This window comes from Hirundo rustica, chromosome 5 (assembly GCF_015227805.2).
Source record: "Hirundo rustica isolate bHirRus1 chromosome 5, bHirRus1.pri.v3, whole genome shotgun sequence".
In the NCBI taxonomy this organism is placed as follows: Eukaryota; Metazoa; Chordata; class Aves; order Passeriformes; family Hirundinidae; genus Hirundo; species Hirundo rustica.
Genome location: NC_053454.1, coordinates 22,609,360 through 22,631,661, shown reverse-complemented (window position 1 = coordinate 22,631,661; position 22,302 = coordinate 22,609,360). Strand labels below are relative to the sequence as shown.

The 22,302-nt window shown below is 36.9% G+C and overlaps 1 protein-coding gene across 1 annotated transcript; it reads left to right on the top strand.

The window, feature by feature from the left end:
* Positions 1 to 2,780: 2,780 nt before the first annotated feature.
* Positions 2,781 to 20,333, top strand: TMEM156 (transmembrane protein 156). Its single transcript, XM_040065467.1, has 6 exons — positions 2,781 to 2,832; positions 7,194 to 7,475; positions 9,242 to 9,490; positions 11,634 to 11,741; positions 14,854 to 14,958; positions 20,236 to 20,333. The coding sequence occupies exons 1-6, from the start codon at positions 2,790 to 2,792 to the stop codon at positions 20,331 to 20,333; spliced, it is 885 nt and encodes a 294-aa protein (XP_039921401.1). The 5' UTR covers positions 2,781 to 2,789.
* Positions 20,334 to 22,302: the final 1,969 nt, after the last annotated feature.

Below are 22,302 nucleotides of genomic sequence, written 5' to 3'. Positions count from 1 at the left end.
GCGCTCCCGCTCCGTCGGGAGCCGCGGGCACTGGGCGCTCCCGCCCGCCGCTGTCGCGTCCCCGCGGCCCCGCTCCGGCCCCTCCCTGCGCTCGGGCGGCCAGGGAGGGGCGGGGCCCCCCGTGGGCCCGCCCCTGCCCCAGGCCCCGCCCCCGGCCCCGGGGCGGCAGCGGCGCGTGGCCGCGTGCGGCGGGGCGGGGCGGGGGCCGCTCCCCTCAGGCTGCGGTGCCGCCCGCGCCGCGCGCCCCCTGCCGGCGGGGCAGGGGGAGCGGCAGAGGAGGCGGTGTTCGTCTCGTCCTGTCGCTGGCTGTCTGTCGTTCTTCCAAAAGCACAAAGCCCAACATTTCCGTAGCTGCCCGCTGCCCCATTACAGAGAAATTAACCTGTGGTTATACACACCGCAGCCTTTCGCCTCCTCTCAGGACCCTGTACTCGGTGCTGAGGCAGCCGGTCCTAACTGCCTCATGTGCAAACACAGCCTTTCCCGCCCTCATCGCACAACGCCTTACCAGGGACCGCTGCCATCCAGAGGCTGATAATTTTCCGAATTAATAGACTGTGTGACAGCCAGATGCACCTTCAACCGCTCAAACTGATTTAGGGGTGCAGGAGGCCACCGCTGAGGCATGGCGGTGCAGGTTTGATGCAGTAATGCGATCTACAGCGCTTGCTGGGCCTCGTTCTGCACGGAAATACGGCCTGCGTGGCTGTGCGCTTCGCCTGTCTGACAGTTGTCATCACGGCTGGCATTAAACGACTGAGCCAGTTTCAACTAAACTTGACAGAAAGATGGAGGTTTCAAAGAAGCTAGTTGTTCCAGCTGTGTAAAAATTACTAGTTAGGTGGAGGGGAGATTGTCCCCAAGAAAGAAAGCTCATGTTTTCTAGGCTTCACACACACCTGATTCAGCCAGTTCACACACACACACACACACACACACACACAGAACTGCCCAAAGGTAGTAGCGTCTAAAGTTTACGGCGTCCTTGAGGGGTGTGCAGACAGATCACCAACTCTGAATTCAGAAACAAACCTAAAATCTGCCATCACAATAACCCTAAAGTAGATATGCCCCATCAGCTCACTGCAGAGTTCTTGGAAGCCACCTTCTGTAGCATCTGATGCTCAATGTATTCCACAGGTTCATACCATATCAGCCTGAGCTTGGGTGGAATCCTGTAGGGCAATATCTATTCTGCCCTTGGGCATTACCATCTGAGAGTCTGTATCAGAAAGAGATTGATACATATAGTACTTGAAAAGTCCTCCGGCTCTTTTCTAGTATTTTCTCCATTTCTTCTGGGTGAACACCATACAACACTGAAACCAGGAAAATATAAGTAACTGATGCAGAAGATTATTAAGGGGCAATGCAAATTAGCAAAAACAAAGAAGAGCTAAATTACTAATGGATGACATAAATTGCATAATATTTTCCTTTTAAACTCATACCTATGATTTTTTTTGTATCCTATTGCTTCTATTATACCATACTGTCAAAAAATCAGAGTTAATTTTGCTTTGATTCCATTGCTTTCATTGCATGAAAGTGCTACATTAAAAATATCATTTTAATAAATTTATGTTCGCTACAGCTTCATTAGGACTCTTTCTATAGAATGAATACTGCATTTGCTTCCACTTGCCTTACTCATTTTCTGAGATAACTAGATGACAAGCATTTCAAGTTTGTAGGGCATTTCTTATTTTAATTTCAACAGTATTACTTTGTTTGGGTAGTACTCAATATTTAATGGCTTGTGGGAAAAATACTTCAAAAGACATCTTTCTGAATTAATGAAATACTTTATACTGTTACTTCTCTATATTTGAGTCAAGTTGTTTGTTTTTACATGTGCATTATTCAGAGTACTTTTATTCAGAACATTTCAGAAATGTTCTTTGCAGTCTCATCTATAAGAAAAATTTATAGAATATCATGGTGGTTCTCAAAATTAAATGCTTTTAACTGGAAAGTTTAGCTGAAAAATTGTGCCTATGATGTATAGAAATAGCAAAGGCTCTATCCAGTCTTCTTGTAGTGTAAAGAATAGTAGAATGCAAACTGAAGACACTTGACAGATTGGCAACACATCTGTCATCTTTCAAGAATACAGCAGTGATATGAACAACTCATCCTCAGTTCATTGTACTTAGTATACCACTGATTGCCCGATCAAAAACTTTAGATTATAATGATCAAATCAATAATCTATTTAAGTCTGTAAGATTCTCTATTACATAACATTATCTTCCACCTAGCCCCATGCAAATATATACAAATAAAACAATAAAATCCCCCTAACTGACTCATGTGGTTCTGACTCATTTTTATAAGGAGGGTCTGACTCATTTTTAAAAAAACTTGGCCAAATGAGAACAAAATTCCTCCACATTTAGTGTTTAGCAGGTATATGAAAGTGGTTATTAAGGGGTTCTTAAAGCAAAAGTACCACAAACATATAAAATGGTTGCTTGTTTTTTTTTTTTTCTTCTTGTCATTGTGGTACATGAATTTTATCTTGATCACATTTTAATGAATCATCCTCATCCATGTCCATGTAAGAACAGACTGTGGCTTTCTGCAAGTTAGTGTAGTGAAAAGTAAAAAGCAAAGTCTTTATAAGAAGAGGAAATGAATAGATGCTATTTTGCATAATGGCTGCACTAAGTTAAAAGCTAAACCAGGAAGGAAGTTACCATCACTATGCTAGATGGGAGTGCTTCAGTGACATGTGCTTGCTTTTGAGAAAACCAGTAGTCTTCAGATTAGCACTAGGAATAATTACCATGTTTATTTTGTGTTTACCTGAATTTTTCAAAATCCATGAAGGTGAGTGATCAGCTTTTAAAATAGTCTTTCATTTATTCTGAAGTCTGCAATTGAAAAGTTGGCTTGTACTTTCTTAAAAGCAATGGTTAGGATGCTGCACTCATGCGGAATTTGCAAAGGATATAGGCTCTTTTTGTTAGATTTTAATGAACAGAGTTAATTATATGTGGCAATTTGAAATGAGTTTGTAATTTACATACACTGCAAAATTTTTGGTAACTATTTCCATGCAACTGTGTTTTTACTGCCTTCATCATGAAGAAAGTAGTTAGAAGTGCTTATGTTCTTTTGTTCTTTTATAGCAGGTGCTCATGACTTAAAAAAAAAAAAAGAAAGAAACAAAACAAAAAAAACCCAAACAAACAAACAAAACCACCACAACCTTTTAGAAGTTTTTTTATACTTAAATGCTGTAAAACTTTGTATAGTTACTATCTGGTAATGACATGCTGTCCGTGAAAGAGATATGCTGTGCTAATCTGACATAAAGCAGAGCAGAACAGATGTAACTAAGTAAAGCAAATCTTGTAGCATAAATGTCAAATGTTTCTTTGTGATCCTAAAGGCTGATACTGGATTTAGAATAAATGCAAACTACATATGTGTGCAAGTTACTAGTTCAGTGTTTTTTTAAAAGTCCATGAGTAAATTAATTTTAAAATAGTTTTGTCACATCCATTCCTAAGAAATCTTTTGAATAAATAAATTTTATAATAAAAAGCATCCCTTTGCCAAAGAGTGTGTTCTCAGGCATCATAACATAATATCTTTATGAAGCATATAATTTTCTGAAAAAAATTTAGCATCAAAATATCCAGATTAGATTACTTATATACACTTATATATTTTTTTTCATTAACCAGGAAGAATGGACGTATCAGTAATTGGAATATAATGTATAGATTTTTATTGTTTATAAATAAACAAACTTGGTAAGCTGTCATAAGTTTTGAATATCATAACATTTATAATTCAGTTTAAGCTGTTGGAATAATTAATGTTTTACCTCCATGAAGAAGTAAACAAAGTATTTGTAGCACAGATTATGCAAATAAACAATTATAGGACTATTACCAGAAAGAAACATTAACCGTAGTGTCAAACATCAAAGAATAATTACATTTTTCCATGATATTTTTTCTAGATTTCTCTTACTGGCCATGCTTTAGGCTGCAATAATGTGATCAATTCTGTGTTAATTGCAGCATGTCTAAAATAAGATTGTGAAATATATGTGCAGAACAGAATTATAGTTGGAGCAGCACAGGTTTATATTTGGAAAATTAGAATTATTGCTGCATTTGGGATGTTTTAAAAACTCAATTACTATATAACAGACTGTGCAATGATGTCTGAATTACATTAGAAAGTAAATATGTTGAACAATTTATTCAAAATCTCTAAGGAGTTTGGGTCTCTGGTTCATCAAAAACCTTCTGTTGAAAACTGGTTTTGTTTCAGATTTCGTGGCAAACCTAAAATGTACAGAATTTTTTGTAAATGGTTCAAATTGCTGGTTACACCATGAGGCTTCAGCAGACAGAATTGTTGGAGATCTTTGAGATGTGGAATATAATCACTGGCTCTTCCTCTGCAAGTTCCTAAATGAATGTCAGAAATCTCCTCATTCCGGGATGTCTTATGGGAAATTCCCGCATTTATGTTCATTCTGGAGAGGGAATAAAAATGGAAATTTCTCATTAAATGGAAATTTCGGAGGAAATCAATTTGCAAAAAAAAAGCCTTTAAATTTTTTTTCTAAAGAATACAGTTCAGCATTACCAGGAGTGAAATGTTTCCTTTCAATTTGTAAAGCAACCCACTTGTTTGGTTACGAGTCATTGAACCTTTAAATTACACTGATTTAGCGTAGGAAGTTACCCTTTTGGGTCTGATGTTTTCAGTTCCAGTCCTATCCCTTGGGTCCTGCTACTCAATGTCGTGTATCTCCTTTAATCTATCAGTTGTGTATTCCCCAACTTGTACTGTAGGTCTTGCATCTCTACAATATTATGTGACAACTACAGCTTCTATAAGGAAGTGATAAAAAAATGCAACTGCATATACTGCTGCTCTGACTTTAAACAGAATACTGCAGATAAAATGAAAAGAGTCAAGCCCATGCAAAGTGAAATATTCATGGCTTTCTTAATGGGAAGCAAGATTTTTACAAATTTTGATCTTCCTTGTGAATAATTTCACTTTAATGGATTTGGATTTTATATGGAAAACCACCCTGTAAATAGAGGTTTTATAGAAGAATTTAATAATCTCAGGACTTCTTAACATTAAGCATGTCGTTGCAGGTCTTTGAATATAAAACAGTTTTCTAGACTTACTCTGCACAATTTCATCTCAGCAATCCTTTTTTGTTATTCAGGCTGCCTGTGTTCAGATTTCACAAAACTCTTTCCGCATTTCTAGAGTGATGTTTACATTTGGGAGGGTGTTTCCCAGTCCTGCAGTAAGGAACAATGAATATGGTATGGCTCTCTGTCTGCCATGTAATCCACTGGGAAGGTGTAGGGTTGTTGCAGCCCTGCTTCAAGTGTTCAACAATCTATATCCTTCCTTAGAAAGTCCACAGTCCTGTGACATGGAAAAAAAAAAGTTTTTTATGCTAGGTCATCATTTGATTGGCTTTCTCAGTACTCAACGACATTCACACCTTTTCCACTCAGGTAACATGCCTTTTACACACCTACAGCATGGCTCACAGGCAGCTCTGGAATCTGTTTAGCCATTTGTGAGGTTCAAAATGGACTTTGCAGTGCTGAACATAGATGTTTGTCACAGTCCAGTCAGCAGATTCCCAAGTCCATGTACAGATTTCTTGGTGAAAAGGATATGTTAAGGAATTATGATTAGTTGCCATTGAAAGTGGACACACTGGTTTTAGACTGGTTGCCCAGGTGCCATGGCTTGCCATGAGAGCAGAGTAAGCATTCAATTTTTGCTCCTGGCTCATCTCCACAGACAAGTTCTACACAAAATGCCTCTTTCAGGCGGAAGAATTTGATCACAGAAGCCTGTTTTTTGTGTGGGTCAGAATGTAAGCATTTCAAGGAAAATACTTTGTCTTGCCTCAGGGGAAGATCAAGCCCTAAATTTTGTCTGATATTTTTCTTTTTTATATAAAAATGATATTTTTCTTACCTGTGCATTTTACATTTCAATTTATTATATTTTATAAGGAGTTTATGACTCTCTGATGTAGTGTTAGTAAAGAGAAGATAATTGACTTTGACATTGAAGTTTGGATTTTATTTCTGTATCCTGTCTGGAATCTCTCACTGAACCATTTCTGAGGTCAGCCTGCTGCTCTGTAAGCACAGGTGGCCTGTTGAAGCTGTCAGAGTGCAGCTGGGCATTGGAGGAACTAAAGACTATATTTTGCTCTCTATACATAAGGATTTATGATCATATTGCTCCAGTTGCTCATAATGGGAGTTATATACAAAATATTCCCTTTATAGAGATGCAAGGGTACCACTAGCATTGGAAACAGAGCTATAAAACTATAGGTTAGTACTGCATCAGCTCTAGGAAGTAGTTATTCATAAATACATATTTCATGTTGGGGACACACAAATTTTTTTTTCTTGATTTTTTGTATGCTGAAAAAGTAGTTCAAACAAGAAAAATTTGCATGATAAAGCTCTACTGTAATGTGGAAGACAAATCACACTCATTTATAACTATGTGGGTGTTGCTGCTTGCCAGAACTGCATTAATGTACTCTAGCTGCAGTTCTTTGATACTGAAATTTGACTGTGAATACCAAACCCAAAGGTCATAATTAAAATCCATGTTTGTTGACTGAATATAAGAGAATGTGAAAGGTGTGGCTGGAGGATTCGGCAGCATTTTTGTGTATTTTCAATCTGTGGTTTCAATGTCATTTGGAAAGAAAGCCTTCATTGAGTTTATAGCTACTTTACAACATAATTGCATTGGAGTGTTGCAACTGCACTGTTCCAGGGCTGAGTTCCCTCTCCAAACAAGTTTTCTCTTCTTTTGAAGAAGCATAAATGTGCTTTGTCTTCTTCTGAAGAACAGTCAAATTGGAGCAGCTTTGAAACAAGAATGTGACTAGATACCATTACAAATTCCAGTTACTATTACAAGAGTTTTAATACAATTTAGCAAATAAAATCCAGCATCTAGGTTGTGGAAAGACTCAGTGCTTGCTTTCTCTTACATATATGATGTATTCAACATCCCATCGTAACCCTCAAGGAAGAAAAAATGCATTTGAACATAAGATTGTTGGAATATCCACTACATGATACTTCTATACACATACTTGTCCATGTGTCCTATATGAATGTCTGGCTAATACAGCACTCTTTCTTTTACAGCTAACACTCTGATGGTGTCATGCATGGATACCTGTTCGTCAAGTAACACCACTTTTCCACTTTGTACTTTTAACAATTCTTACAGAAGATCAGTGCAACAAAGAAGAGAAAACCAGACCATCTTGCTGAAGGTCATTGTTAATAATTCCAATTTCCAAAATATTCCATGTATTTGCCAGTCATCCTGGAGGGAACAACAATCCCACCCTAAACAGACAGAGTGTGAATCCAAGAGGGGTGTGAATGTTGATCATCAAGGATCAGGGTCAAGAGCTAAAAGAAGTAAGTAGGATAAGAGAAATACTTAATTTGAAGTAGGTAATTACAAAAAAAAAAAAAAAAAAAAAAAAAAAAAAAAAAAAAAAAGGAAAAGTTTTATTTGGTACTTAGAAGAAGAATATATACTCCTAGTTCTCTATGGTCTTTGCATGTCTATGAACAATGGGGGTTTGAACTTTTCTTTGCATGGCTAGAAAATGCAGATTTTGTACTAGATTCTCAGTGGCATTCATTCCTGGCTATCAGTGAAACAGGTTGGTAGCAAGTACTACTTTCTAAAGTACTTAATTTATTTCTAAGGAGTTGTACTTTCTGACAAATTTTCAAGCTTTTAAATGTCATTTTGGAAGTCTACATGTAGATTGCTGGCATTATGAAGATAGATTGTGAGCAAGTATCTGAAGAACTAATTCAGTAGATAACTATTCCAATGGCAACTGTGTAAGAAATAACCATTTTTGTGTTTGTAATCTACATTATCCACAACTGTGTAGTATCAGAAATGGCCTTGCATGTTTTATAGAATGCAGCACTGACTAAGGAATGGCACAGCAATATAGAGGAGAGGTATTCATGCCTATGGGAAGGCTGACCTGGAACAGAGACTGGACAGAGCTAAAGAATAAAGTAGTTATTTATTAAAAGGCCTTTAAGGATACACCTTGGGCAGGACAAGAGCCTGGCCAGAGCTACACCCAAGATAATGGACTTTAAATGGTCGCAAAAATGGATGACTGGTCACGAGGTCTTACACTTTTATAAGTTTTTGTCCATTTGCAAATTGGGGTTTCATTGTTCAGTTACAGCTTCAGGTTATGAAGTCCCATCCTTCTTGTTTCTCTCTTCAGCCTACAATTTTTTATGCTTTTGGGCCTGAAAGTTGTACTTGTTGCCCTTGGTCTTCATCCGGAAAAAAATTTTTTTTGTCTAAGTACTCTGTGGAGAGAGCTTAGTAACATTTGATATGAGGCTCAGAACTACACCCCTAGGCAGCACAGAATCTGAAAAGCATGAAAGCTAAAACTTAAGGCGTTAGTAGCAACACCCACATCTTTTCAGAGCAGTAGCAGCACATCCTTCTGTGCAATATACACTTGAAAATATCTAGAAATCTTTGGGGGAGAGGATACCTCTTTCTAACATTGTCAACAACAGGGGCAATAGGCCAAGTCCTGAATATAAGAAATTCAGTTCTTTTCCAACCACATATTTTCTTTATTACAAAAAGTAGCTGACTTAACAAGTATGAAAAATAAAAAGTTATACATGAACAACCTTTGTTCTCAGTACAACTGTACAACTCATTATATTTGTACAACTAACACTTTTGACAATGTCTCCTCTCTTTCTTGTAAACAGCATGTTTCACAGCTTTTGTGGTTTGAAGGGAAGCAAGGGCCTCCTGCAACCGATAGCAGATAGACAGTGTGTGCACTTCAAATCTCTATCATCATATGGCTTCTGCCTGGGCTCTGCCCTTCTCATAGCTTGATTTTTTGCCCATTGCCTTTGACCGCTAACAACGAAAACAACAACAACAAAAGCTGATAGTAAAGCAAAAAAGGGGAAAATGTATCGATAACCAATGCTCTTCAGATCTGTTCAGAGTAATTTTACACAGTATACATTTATCCATCTTTTTCATAGTCAGTGACATAGAAACCTTTAAGTTTTTGCAAATGAGACAGAGAATTCACTGTTCTTTTTGAGAGTTGTCTCTTGGTCTACCACTTGTATAACAATTTTGTTTTAACTTTTATTTCCAAAAGCAAAAGGCTCGCTTGAAGTGAAAACAGAAAATGTTACATATTTTTATAAATATTTTAATTTCACCACGGATTCCAAGAAAGAAGTGGCGTATAATACGAACTACCTGATAGAAATCCACATCAACAATTCTATTGTTGAAGGACGAAATGCAGCTGATGAACAACTAAATCATTCTTGTCTCTTGGCAATGATGGAAGACCAGAACGACTGTATAAGTATTTCACTGCAACTGAAGTCTTATATGGAATGTAAGTTACAAAGGAGAGTCAGAATGGAAATCAAACTAGAAACAATATAATCTTGCAAGAAATCTCAAGTAGGTAGTTCTCTGCTTCCAGCAACCATTTGAATATATTTAAATATTTCACAAAAAGAGAATTCCATTTTGAACATCCCTTATTAAAAAACAATACACAGTAGACAACTGATGATTTTTATACTGATTTAAAGCAGGTTTAGCTGTGCCCTTTTTTTTTTTTCTTTCTTTTTCTAGAAGAAATACAGCAACGTAAAGATCTGTATATAGTTTTTTGCTTAGCAGCAACAGACTCACACCTTGCATATAACAAAGCCTGGAATATAATTTCCCCTTTCCTGATAATGGCATAACCCTGTTGTCTTGGAGGTAAATTTAAAAATCCCTCTTAATGGCAGTGGCGAAAGGACCAGGAGATAGGTTTGACCATTCTAATGTTGTACTGCAATAGCCTACTATATAGCCTCACTACAGTATGCTTAGAAGATAAATCTTCAGCTGAACTAAGTTTACTTTTCCCATAGGACAACCTGCAGCTTTTTATATTTCTCTTTGTGCTTCGAGTTTTTTGTCTGATTGCCTGACCATGGTCAGGGCTTCCAGTCTGTCTCTATGCAACACTTGTCATTTGGAAATTGCTGAATTATGGCATTAATTTGGTTTTGCATGGGAAATGTATTTTATGCTGTACCTTTGCTGGAAGAAGTATGTTTTTTAGAGTTGGATTAACATATGTTAAATAATTCCAGGGAAAATCCTGGAGAAGAAAGGACAGTCTAGGATTGTTTTGGTTTTTTGTTTGGGATTTTTTTTAGTGTCTAGACATGAGAGGAGCATAATTTGTAACTTGCCCTGCTAACTTGTGTCAATGCTAGGAGCTAACCAACCTTTGCTAATACTGATTTATGTGGATACTAGCAATCTCATATTAGCAACGAAAATTAACAATACATCTTTTTTTTTCTCTTTACCTCAAAACATCTGAAGAGGTGCTCAGGGCTTTTACTAAACAAGGCTGATAATCAAGCTATTACAAGCCACTACAAGACAGGGTAGAGTGCTCTGTTTAAAAGGAGCCTAGATTACTGTATAAAAGATATTTTTAGTTCTAAATTAGGAGGAATGAGCCATGGGGTGATTGGCATTTGCTTCACAAGTTCTTGATGGAGAAGATACAAAGGAAGTCAGAGTAAGTCTAATTGTACTGTTCTAAGTCAGGAGAAGGGAAACAGTGGTTTGGCTACAGTGTGTAATTTGGTTTTTTTATGAGTCATAGTAACACAGCTGTTTTTTAAAAGTTATTTGACAATGCTAAGGTATGCATTAACATACAGCTGCCAAAGAAGTTTGAAGGGCCTTTCAAACAACCAGAGGCAAAAGTTCTCCACATCGTTCCTTTGTTGCATATAGTCCTGACTTATAGTTCAATAACTAGTTATTGAACTATATCCCTGTGGAATGTGGGTGCATTTCTGCAACACTTCTTGTCTGAAAGAGCAGCCTACCTCCTGCATCCAGTCCCACGCCATTCTCCCTCACTGCAACTTTAGTTAAGGGACTCCTCACAGGGCTTCTGTTGTGTTGGCGGCATTTCCTCACTTTTTTATAAGAAAAGTTCTATATGTAGAATCTTGACTTCTCTCCTATATGAAGATGGACCAGAAGGCTAAGAATGCCAGTACAGGCCAGTGTTGGGCAGTGCACCAATCCCTTCCATGCTCTATCCAGACAGAGGGGACATGTATTACCTTTGTTCTATCTTAAATATAAAAGTTGGTCTGTGAAATATTTTCATTTGCTAAGTTGAAAAGTTTTCATTCAATTAGTCATCTGTATCTATTTCAGCTGTGGGGAGATATATAGATACAGATATAAAAATACAAGCAAAAATTAAGCTAAATTCTAGGCAGGAAACTGAACATCAAAACCCAGAGAAGGCTGAAAGAAAAAGGTATAATCTTATCTCTCTCTCTTTTTTTTTTTTTTTTTGTTTTTTTTTTTTTTTTTTTTTTTTCTTTTCCCTTTATCTGTGGGGATAGGCACAGTCCAAAAACCTACCAAGCTGGAATGTTCTGCTTTTCTCTGCTGCTAGTGATTTGATGCTTAATTTTCTCTCTTGTATATTTTATGGACAGATCCAATGTGTATGACGAAGATCACTTGGCTCACTATGATTCCACTAGTTTTTGTATTTACTGTTTCAATTGTCATCTACAAAATAGTCCAAGAAAATAAACAGAACTGTAAGTAACGAAAAGTTAATCTGCATGAATTTAAATTTCTATGCAAGTAAAAATGTATTAATTTATAATAACAAAACTGTTGATTATTACTGTAGCTCAGATACTGATACTTTGATTGTCAAATGGTAAAAGCTTCCTAGAGACTGACTGAAGTACTCAGGTGATTGATAGTATCACCTCTCACCTCTGTGGTGGATGCAAAAATCATGGATGCACATCCAAGCTTGTTGATGGCAAATTAAATGTGAGGGTTTTGATAGATGGTTGGTAGTTTTGTGATAGGAACTTCTGGTTTCACACTGACTTCAGCAGATTAAACAATTACTGTTAAACTTTGTGGAAGTTTTTAAGCAGAAATGCCAATGACCAGTATAAATTAATTGAAATACTCTTTTCCTCCTGAAGATGACTTATTTAGATGACAGTGAAGAAAAATTATTGGACAGATATGAGGAGATATACACTCATCTGTCTGTCCTAAAAACTGGATATTCAAAATCATTGGTGGTGTAATTCCATGCAGGGAAACCAAGGTGCACCTTCTTAAGTGCAGAGCTGAATTAAGCCCAGATAACATTTTGTCTCTTTGCTATTATTTCAACAAAGAAAACACTGCTGTGGTTTCAGAACCATCACTATTGACTATTCCAAGCGATTAGAACTTTTCTATGAGAGAACTTGCTGTTAGTTCAGAGACTGAAACAATTGTTCCTACAATATTCCTGCAGACAAGACAGGCACTTTTCTTGGGATACAAGCTGAAATCAGATTTACAGTATTTTCTCTAGCAATACACAATGAATAAAACACGAATAAATGTAGGAGTACCCTGAACTTGAGACTTCAAATAATGAAGATAAAGTCCTCTGCACAAAAAGAGTGCAGAAAATTGACTGCTTGTCTGCTGCTCCTTGTTTCTCTTCCCTAGTCAGAGGCAGGTGATACCAGGAGCAAATTACCTTTCATCACTGTGAAAAGAATATTACTTATGCTGTTACCTGAGGGAATAACTCCTAGGTGCTTTTCACAGCAGTTTCCAGAGATGTTCTGCTTGTGTCAGGTGCTCAGGCATCCTGAGCAGACAGGATGCCTCCAAACAACTGACATTTAGTTGCTGTTCCCAGGCAGGTGTCCATTCCCCCTGTAGTTCAGAGGTGCTGAAAGGAGACCCTGGTCACAGGGGTAGAAAAACAAATAAAAAGCCATATCCATTCCCTTGACCATCCTTACTGTGTGCACAGGTAGTATTATAATGAAGGAGCAATAGAAGTCTAGGTTTAATCATAACTGAACCGAAGGAAGAACAGTGTCCACACACAAAATGTTTCTGTTTGCATAATGTAAATACTTTATGAATATATATATATAAATTAATAAGAAAAATAATTGCTTGAGATGTCAAGTTTGTACCCTCCCTGCCCCAATGAAAGGAACTCCTTACCAGATTATGTTGCTTAAAATACATTATATTTTATTCATGGCTAGAACCGATTTCTGAGACTTATTTCATGTATATAAAACCCCACAAAGTGTAAATTAGGACTTGTAAGTGGGCTATTACGTGCTCTAATTTAAAGGACTTTTATTTGTAATTTGAAAACTACTTATAAATGTCATATCTCTGATTTTCCATGCTTTGAGTCATAACATTCTATTTTTAATGTAGGACTGTAAGTAGTGATGATTAATGTCTTAGAACATTTATTCTTAAACATAGAACTTTTTAAACGAAGTTCAAGTTTTTCAGAATCATCATGAACACAAACAGGGAGGAAAAAATGCCCATTTGAGGCTTCTAATTACTTACTAGCTTCAAAGATACATTTTCTGCTAATTGAGAAAAAAAGTGGGTTTATGAGTTAGATTTATAATATATAACATTATAACCAACATCATTATGTAACTGATAAAAAGACAAGCACATAAAAAATGAAACTTAAGTTTTATGTGTGTATATTAAGATGCCACCTTTCATTGCAAGTCTATATATTAATTTTTTTCAGTGGTGCTTAAAGAATAGGGAACATTACTATGTTCTTAAAACTGCTGTTATGAATTTTTCCAGCCATAATTCAGTTAGTAGTTTTTCTCTTAATTTCTGAGCACCACTGAAAGCTGTTAAGAAATGTGGAATTATTCATTTCCTCTTGAGACCTTGCAAGATATTCTGCTAGGTAGGCTCTGAGACTGAATCATTAAGCTATTTTCATGAGTGAATAAAATAAAATATCCAAATAAACCTGGTGGAGGTTACGATCATTCGCGACAAAGGTCCTAAACTAGTAATTAATTGTTTTGCCTTTTTCCTTCTGCTCTTGTCTCATGAACACTTCCAGAGCTTCCTTCAACATTAATGGTTACAGTATGCTTAGGGCTTCAGCATTTCAGATCTCCACTGGCTATTCATAAAAAAATTCATGACCTAAATAATTTTAACTAAATTAATTTCTTAGTGCTCTCAAAGGAAAATGATAAAAATAAATTCTGTTCCTTAGAATTGGAGTGAGCCTGTCACCAGAAGCTCCCTGAGCCCTGGACTGCAGTCACTGCTGAACAGGGCTAACCCCAACAGCTGCACAACTGTCTGCAATAAATCCACTGAGAGCACAGCATTTAGAGAGCAGCAGAAGGATGGAAAGACTGAGAACTGGGTGCTGGGGAACAGCCAGAGGTGCCCAGTCCAGCTCTAGCTTTGTCAGTGGTGTGGAGCTTGCTCTCTGACTGTGCTTACCAAGATGAACGCTCCACACTAGCAAAGAATCTGTCAGCTTCCTAGGATGCCAGTACACTGCAGCCTTGCTACTCCACTGTCAACAGTGAGAGTCCATACCTGTACTGAAACATGTATTTTTCTTGATAAAAAATTTGTTCAAGGTACACAGTATAGAAAAAAGCAAGTAATAATTTGAAAGGGACAAACTTCAATGAAATTTCTAGAAAATTTCATTCAGGAAAACACAAATCATCTGGCCCTTGGTTTTTCTCATCACCTTATTCCAATACCTTCCTGATTCTTTTAACCTTTTCCAAGGTGTTCAACAGTTTGATAATAAGGGGTTTACAAGCTTTCCTTCTAATCAGGGCTGATGCTAACACATTTCGTTTAAAGCAGATTATGAACACAAAGTAGCAACATCAGTTTCTACTGTTCTAAGAAGAAAGAGTTCCAGGCATGCAAGAAGAACTGTGTCTGCTACTACAATTCATCCTTTTCCTGGTAAGTAATATAAAAGTAAAAAAAATAATAAAAAAAAAAAATTACCAAATCTTGAGGCATGAGGAGTTCAAGAAAGACCTTTTAAGATTTTCCTGTCAAGAGATGCTTCGGGTTTGTTTCAGAGTTACCTTTGTCCTACACAAATTTTATCTGGCTTATATTAAGGAAACACTTTTTTATTATAAAGAAATAAATCTTACAACAAAACTATAAGAACACTTAAATATATATCTTGTGGGAATGTTTCTCCCAGTCTTCCCAATGTGTTGCATTAATGAGTTTGAATTTTAAAATTTTTGCTCATGTTGTGTGCCAGTTTTGAGGTCTGGCAGCTGAGTGCTTTGTTTGTGTACAAAAAGTATACACAGATGTACACATGTATGTATGCTCTATGTGTTTGTGACTCTTGATAAAATTTGCTACCAAAGCTTGGAATGAATGACTGTAGCAGGACTCAAAAAATGGCTTTGCTGGCACTTCACAGCCTATTTCTAGGGTCACGCTCCCACAAAATGCAATTTTTGAGTTTCAGATAGGTATAAAATTGTGTTCTTCAGAGAATGTAATATGTTTAGCACAGATGAACTAAATGGCATGGTAAACTCGAAGTCTGGATTCTAGAAAACTGGATTTAGCCACAAATATCTGTGTAAGTGCCAATTACAGTTTTTGTTTTGTTACTGACATTGCTCAAAGAGTGAAACGTTTTAATAAATTTCAAGGACTTTGGTTTTGTGAAGGGAGCTATATCTTCAAAAAGATTAACATGAACATATAGAATAATAGCACTGAATGGCAAACTAACCTCCCTTCAAAACAAGAAAAATACAAAGCCAGCAAATGAAAAAAATGGTTTTAAATTTGACTAGGCTTAAGTACTTTGCTTTTTGTCTTGTTAGCTCTTCAGGAGTAAAAGGAGACTCAATAATTTATGTCTACAACTCAGTGTTTTATGGCATTTCAATTTTACCTAGAAAAGAGTGAATAGCTTCTTGTCTGTCTGAACTCTCCTGTGAGTACAATATATGCTTCTTGCTCTCAAAACACTGGCCACCTCTGAGATATATTTATGAGCTCATTGTTTTCATTCTGCAGGGAAGGAATTACTTTTCTCATGTCTGTTGTCTTGAGCAGCTTCATTAATATCATACCTGTTTATCATATGTCCAGAATGGCATTTTTAATGTTGTATATCCAAGGCATTTTTGATGATAGGGTCCTATGGAAATTCAAGCCCGGTTTTACTAGATTACACTGAAGAGAATAGGAATCCCTTATTGGTTTGCCATTCTCACTTTTAAGTGCTTCCCACTACAATCAATCCATGTAACCCAGAAAGATGCTTAGTTACATGAACTGCTATAATGGGGTTTATTTTAATATAAAATTCCTTGGTTTCACACACCATAATTTCAGTAAAACAAATCAATTTCTCAGTTTATACCAATATAATTTAAAGTGGAATCAAATCAATATGAAGAGTTTATTCTTTCCACAGTTGCTAAGCTTAGGATTTGCTGTTATGATAATGGATTATAAATAGCTACAGATGACTTTGTTGACAGCCCTTGATAATATATTCATTATAATTAGAGAATAGCTTGCAATCTTGAAAAAGAACCATTGAGATCCACTGAAGAAAATACAATCACCTTGGAAACACAGTAATGAGTACTTGAGAGGATGTGACAGTATATCATATAGATGAAAAGATGTATAGGAACTACTAAAAGGTTATTTGAAGTTAAGAAATTGTAAGCGAAGAAAAAGAGAGAAGCCTATGCTTGGAGAATGGGAGTGAATTCTCAGGAAGCACAGCAAACTACTGGCTTAATGTCACTGTGGTCCTATAAAAAGGTAATTTACAACATGGATATTAGTTTTGTGGAACTGTTAGTGGCTTTATATCCATGAATCATTATCATTAATTCCAGAGACCAGAAGAAAGTGGGGAAAATGTATAGCACGCTCTCCAGGGAAGGATTAAATTTACACCCTTCCAAATTCACAGTACTGCAAAGGATTAAGCACATGTAGTGAGGAGAGGGGAGCTTTACAGCATTCTGGTCATAAATGTTGACTAAACATTGTCTGGGGTGTTAATATAAAAGAGAGAATGCACTAGACCGTGAGTTGTATAAAGCACATTTTCTAGACTTAGGAGCTGGTCTTGCCATTGAATTTATGTATAATAACTGTCCCTTAAATGGTATGAACTGACAAAAAAGAGTTGCCTTTAAATGCATCCACAAGACAAGGGAAAGGAGAGAGGGTACTTCTTTTAGTGCAAGAAGTAAGTATTCTTTAAGTGGCTGAGCTGTATTTCCAGAGACAGAGCATTTTCATCAAATAGAACTAGATAGTAATAGCACATGGAAAATAACCCATTGAAGCCACTTCCTTGCTTTGCATTTACTACACAGAGTCCTAGTGACAATTCGTAAGAGAATTTTATTGCAAGAATTTTTTTGAAGAGCTTTCTTAAATTGAAGAAACAGTAGAAGAGATTTTAGAACAGCGTAATAAATTAATAATGGCAATTAGAAGGACTAGAATGTACTCCCCAGAGTTTTAAAAGGACTCAGGTGGAAACTGCTGGATTGTCATTTGCAGCTTAGTAGTTAAATCAGTCTCCCATGCAGATAAAGGGATGAAAGTTAGACTTACCCTGCTGTTACTCCTCTTCCGTAGGCCATTGTCCCTAAACCACTTTGGTGCCCCTTCCATTACTAGTAACTGACTAAGGGTAGTTATTCTCATGTAGCTACATGAGCTAAAAAAAAGATAATCCTGAGCACATAGCAGAAAATTTCTTGTTGGGAGCAGACCAGTGTGTGTGAACGGTATGCTATATAATTATTAAAAAAAAATAAAGTTTTAGAGGAATGAGATTGCATAAATTGGGGCATTTAATAGCTAAGCTGAATCAGCTTAGTATGGTCTGGAAGATTCATTAATATAATTAGATGGGTTATATTTAAGTGGGAATTTATATTACTAGAATCTTATCACTGTAAATTCCCATTTAGACTTTCTTTTCCTAGAGTAAGAATTACATTCCTTGTATATTTTTATTCTATTTTGAATGTGGCATAAGATGTGTTGGAGAAAAAGGCTTGCTCTCATTTCTGTGCTAGAACTGGACAATGCAGAACAGGGAACCATGTTGTTAAAATCATCATATTATTATTCCACAGTCTGGGTGGGCAGCCTTAGTTTAAGCATATCCCTTGTTCTACATTGCCCAAACAATGTACTCATTTCCAGTGATGCTCCATTGGCTCACGGAGTCACAGTTTAGTTCATTACATTTTTGGATATAAATACAAGATTCCTTGACTCACTTGTCTGGCTCACAGTAATGCAAAGTTAAATCTCATGGATGGTAATTTTATAACTCATCCTGAACGAAGAACATTGCAGGGTCATAGTGACAACCAGGATTCAGAGAATAAAACCTCAGGCTTCCTGGCCTGTAGTTGTTTCCTGGACTGTTTAGGGTTTGTAGCACTTGATATAAGTGAGATTGGGACATCCATAGCATTTGATATAAGTGGGCTTGACAGCTGTAATTTGCACAGAAGAAACAGCAAGACAAATTTCCTCTCATTTGAATTCCTGTATTATTTTCTGTGCTAGCCTATTAAAATAATAGTCCCTTTCCCACAAGACAGAGGAAATAGGGGAAATCCTGCCATCTCTCTGATGTGTTGCTGCGGCTTCAGGTTAGTTGAGATGTTGGAAATAGAGGCTAATTCTGGCTCAGTGGTGTCAGGGCCGGCATCCCAGCGAGTTCAGACTTACTCCTCCTTGTATTCTGCAATACATTCTCTTTTTAGCAAAGAGAACAGGCAAGACACATCTTCTACAGCAGCAAATGGATACAAAGCCAAGAAGAGAGAAATGTGTTTAATATCGGCTAACAAACATCACCTATTTGGTGGTTCCTCTCGGTTCCTGACATAGCTGAATAATTATCTTTCCCTCTGCAACTTACATTAATAATGATGGCAAAAGCAAAGCTTCTCATATTATTCAGTATTTAACACAGAGTTAAATGTTTCTGAAATGCAACATAACCAAGAAAATTGTGAAGCCTTTTTATCACTTTGGAGCTTTTAAAACCTTTTTTTTCAGATAAAAAGAAGAATAAAATCTATAGGATGCAGGTAACTTTAGGGAACTTTTTATAGCCCCTGTATGCTTTCCATAGAGCACTGATACACAAAGGACCTTTTTTCTACTCAGCTGGCATGCATGTAGAACTCTGTTACACACAGGTACTGAAGGCGACATCACCCTATATTCCCATTCTCTCCAGATTCATCCTGAGGGTGAAACAAGACCCATTGTTATTTTTCTTAAACTACCCCAGTTTTATTTTGACTTTGCTTTTCATATCAGCTGCTTAAATACCAAGATCCAAACTCTTATTTTTTAATTGCATTTGTTAAGAGAGAAGCCCACATGATGTAATCAGTGGAGAATAAACATAGCTAGATATAAGTGGCACAGTTTAGCTTCTTGTTGTCAACTTAGTAGAAACCCATTTGTAGGTTTACAGAAGTAATGGATAGTCAGGGACAGGATGGACCCGGAGTCAAAATATTATTTGTGTTCTACAGCAGTTCTTTGAAAAATGCATTGGATAAACAACGCCGTGCATTTGCCTGACAATGTTATCTCTGTGTTTCCTTATCTGTATTCCACTGAGATACTGTATCAGGATCTGTGTGCTAAAGGCATCACTTCACCCCTTTCTGCTTCTGAGGTATATGCTGTCATCTTTGTTGACAACAGGGTGGTACCCAGTAGCTCGCCCTGTGTGTACAACGTGAGCTGAGGCCACAGCACATGTGTCTGTGGCAAACGGTGCTGCCCTTATGGGAAAAGGAGTCAGGAGGTTCACACTCTAAATGTCCATTGTTTCTGCTTAACTGGCCAAAGGTACGGGTTTGTATTTTGGGGGACTCTTACATAAACTCAAATTTGCATGCTTTTGGATATTCACTACAATTTATTCACAAATTTATTTCACACAAATTTATTTGCCTATCTTCAAGCTGCTTCCCAGGGAGACTTAGAATCAGCACATTGTAATCCTAGTATTAAGAGGAAGTTGAATACAAAACATGGTTAGGCCTTTCAGTACTGTCCATCTCTGTCTTGTGTTCAAGTAGGTGTCAATTATTTTCAAACTTGCATATGCAAGTCCAACATTCTGCAGGTATATTTGCTGTCAATAATATGGATAAAAATTATTTTAACTTTCAATAGTGAAAACCAGCAAACAACAGGTTCCACTTCCTGCACAGACCACAAAGATACTGCCTGTAATTCCTGAACAAGAGCATTGTCATGTGGATCAGCTGTAGAAGGTAAGTGAACATCTTACAACCCTGATTATTCTGGTTTACCTCATATATTTAGAATTAAGAGTGTGTATATCTGCACAAAATAAATTATTACTTCTTCTAGCCAAGTATGAGATGAAAAACTGGATAATGTGTTTTGTGAGACCTAGGTGGCATGAAAAGAGAATCAGTTTTACTTCTGCTACCAAAAGTGGTCTATAATCATATATGTTAGCCTAATAAACCCTGCATGTTTCTGTAAAATATTGTGTCCTAGACTTCATTTGTTTCTGACAAGGGCAGAGGAAAAAAGCAATTTGCAAATGATCTCTGAAGAAAATTCCATATTTGAAATAAATAGCTTCTTTATGAAATTCCTCAAGCAAGAGAATTTGATCAGTTTGTTGTTCTTACACCAGTCAGAAGAAATGACAAGAAGCTGGTTTCTGTTCAGAACTAAAACTAATCTCCCAGTCCTAACTTTCTGCAGCCACTGTGCTGCAGGAATTGTTTCAGGAACTCCAGACCTAAGGAAACAAATCTTCATAGAAATGTGCAGTAAGAGATATCTCTTCCTGAAAATACTTGTAATGTCTAGAAAAAGAACAGCTGCTACTTGAATAAGTAATACAGACTAATACTTCACATGCATAGACCAGGTGATGGCTACTTGCACACATAATATTACTGTGTATGGTGATTTTTTTTAGGTTTAAAGCTTAAGGAGGTCCTTCTTTTATATTTCTATTTAAATGGAGTTTGATTGGAAACTCAATATAATGTCATGCTATCTTTTTATTATGCTAAAATAACTTATGTACTGAAGAGAAGTTTGATTTTTGAGCTTCACGTGGAGCCATGAAGATGAAATTGTACATTGAGAACAGACCTAAAAAATTTTGAACAACTTTGCTGACAGAAGATGAGGTAATTCCACAGTAAATTAATAACTAAGCTAGATAATTTTTTACTATTTGAATGAGACTAGCTGGGTTATAGGATAGTATATTTTAGTTATTAAAAATACTGACCCCTGTTTAAGTGGTTGTCATCCATAGATATTTTGAAGATTTACAAAGGTGAGAAGTTGTTATTATTACTATTTTAAAATGAGGCTATCAGGAGACACAAAGAGATAATATGACTTGGGAACTCTGTAACATAACAGAGAGCAGTTCTCAGATCATCTGAGTTCAGCTGTTTGCCATTTGGACTCAGTTTCTGACTGAGCATGTTCTTTCCAGGCCCCATTAGCGTTTCTAGGGCAGCCTCTTCCTTTTCTGCAGGGATTCCTCCCAGACACTTCAGTACTACACCATTTATTTTTCTGATATCTATCAACGGTCTCTCAGACAAACCTGTATCTTCCCATGTCCATGTCTGCCAGATTCCTGCCCAACTTAATGGTTTTTTTCGCTCTTGGGTTAAAAATAAGACATTTCTAAGGTTAAAATATGATGTGCTGCTAAGCAGCTGCTCACCTGAATTCAGTGCCTTCACTTATACAGTATTACAGCTGATCATTAGCATGCTTCGTTAATTCTTCTTCCAGGATGTTGCATTCACCTAAAACTCATCTTTTAGAAGCAAGGGGGAAAAGTCATGGTTCATGCCCATACAAATCTAAGTTTTGTGTTGCTAGAGGTGGGAGATACCGTTGGGGTGACCTTTTGCTTATATTACCTTAACTGTTAGGAACTAAGGGATAGAAAGAAGAGCTGGAACAGCTTTTCAGATTTTTGGTTGCTCTGTGAGACACTTTGGGATCAATTATACCCTTTCCTTAATCTCTGTGTGAATTAATGAAAGAAAAAAATTAGCTATCTTGAGAAAGCCCAAAAGCCTTGTTCAGTGCTGTACAGAAGCAGGCTTGCTTTTCTAGGTAGCCTTCCTGTCAGAGGGACAGCTGGCAGTGAGGTGAAATCCAGATGTGTGATATGTGGAAATAATGCTGAATGCATTGTAAATGGTAATGTTACATGACATTGTG

Coding starts and splice junctions, on each gene's coding strand:
- TMEM156 (XM_040065467.1), top strand. CDS start 2,790: ATGTTTATTTTGTGTTTACCTGAATTTTTCAAAATCCATGAAG. Junction 2,833..7,193: donor ATTTTTCAAAATCCATGAAG/GTGAGTGATCAG, acceptor TTTCTTTTACAG/CTAACACTCTGATGGTGTCA. Junction 11,742..14,853: donor CCAAGAAAATAAACAGAACT/GTAAGTAACGAA, acceptor CGTTTAAAGCAG/ATTATGAACACAAAGTAGCA.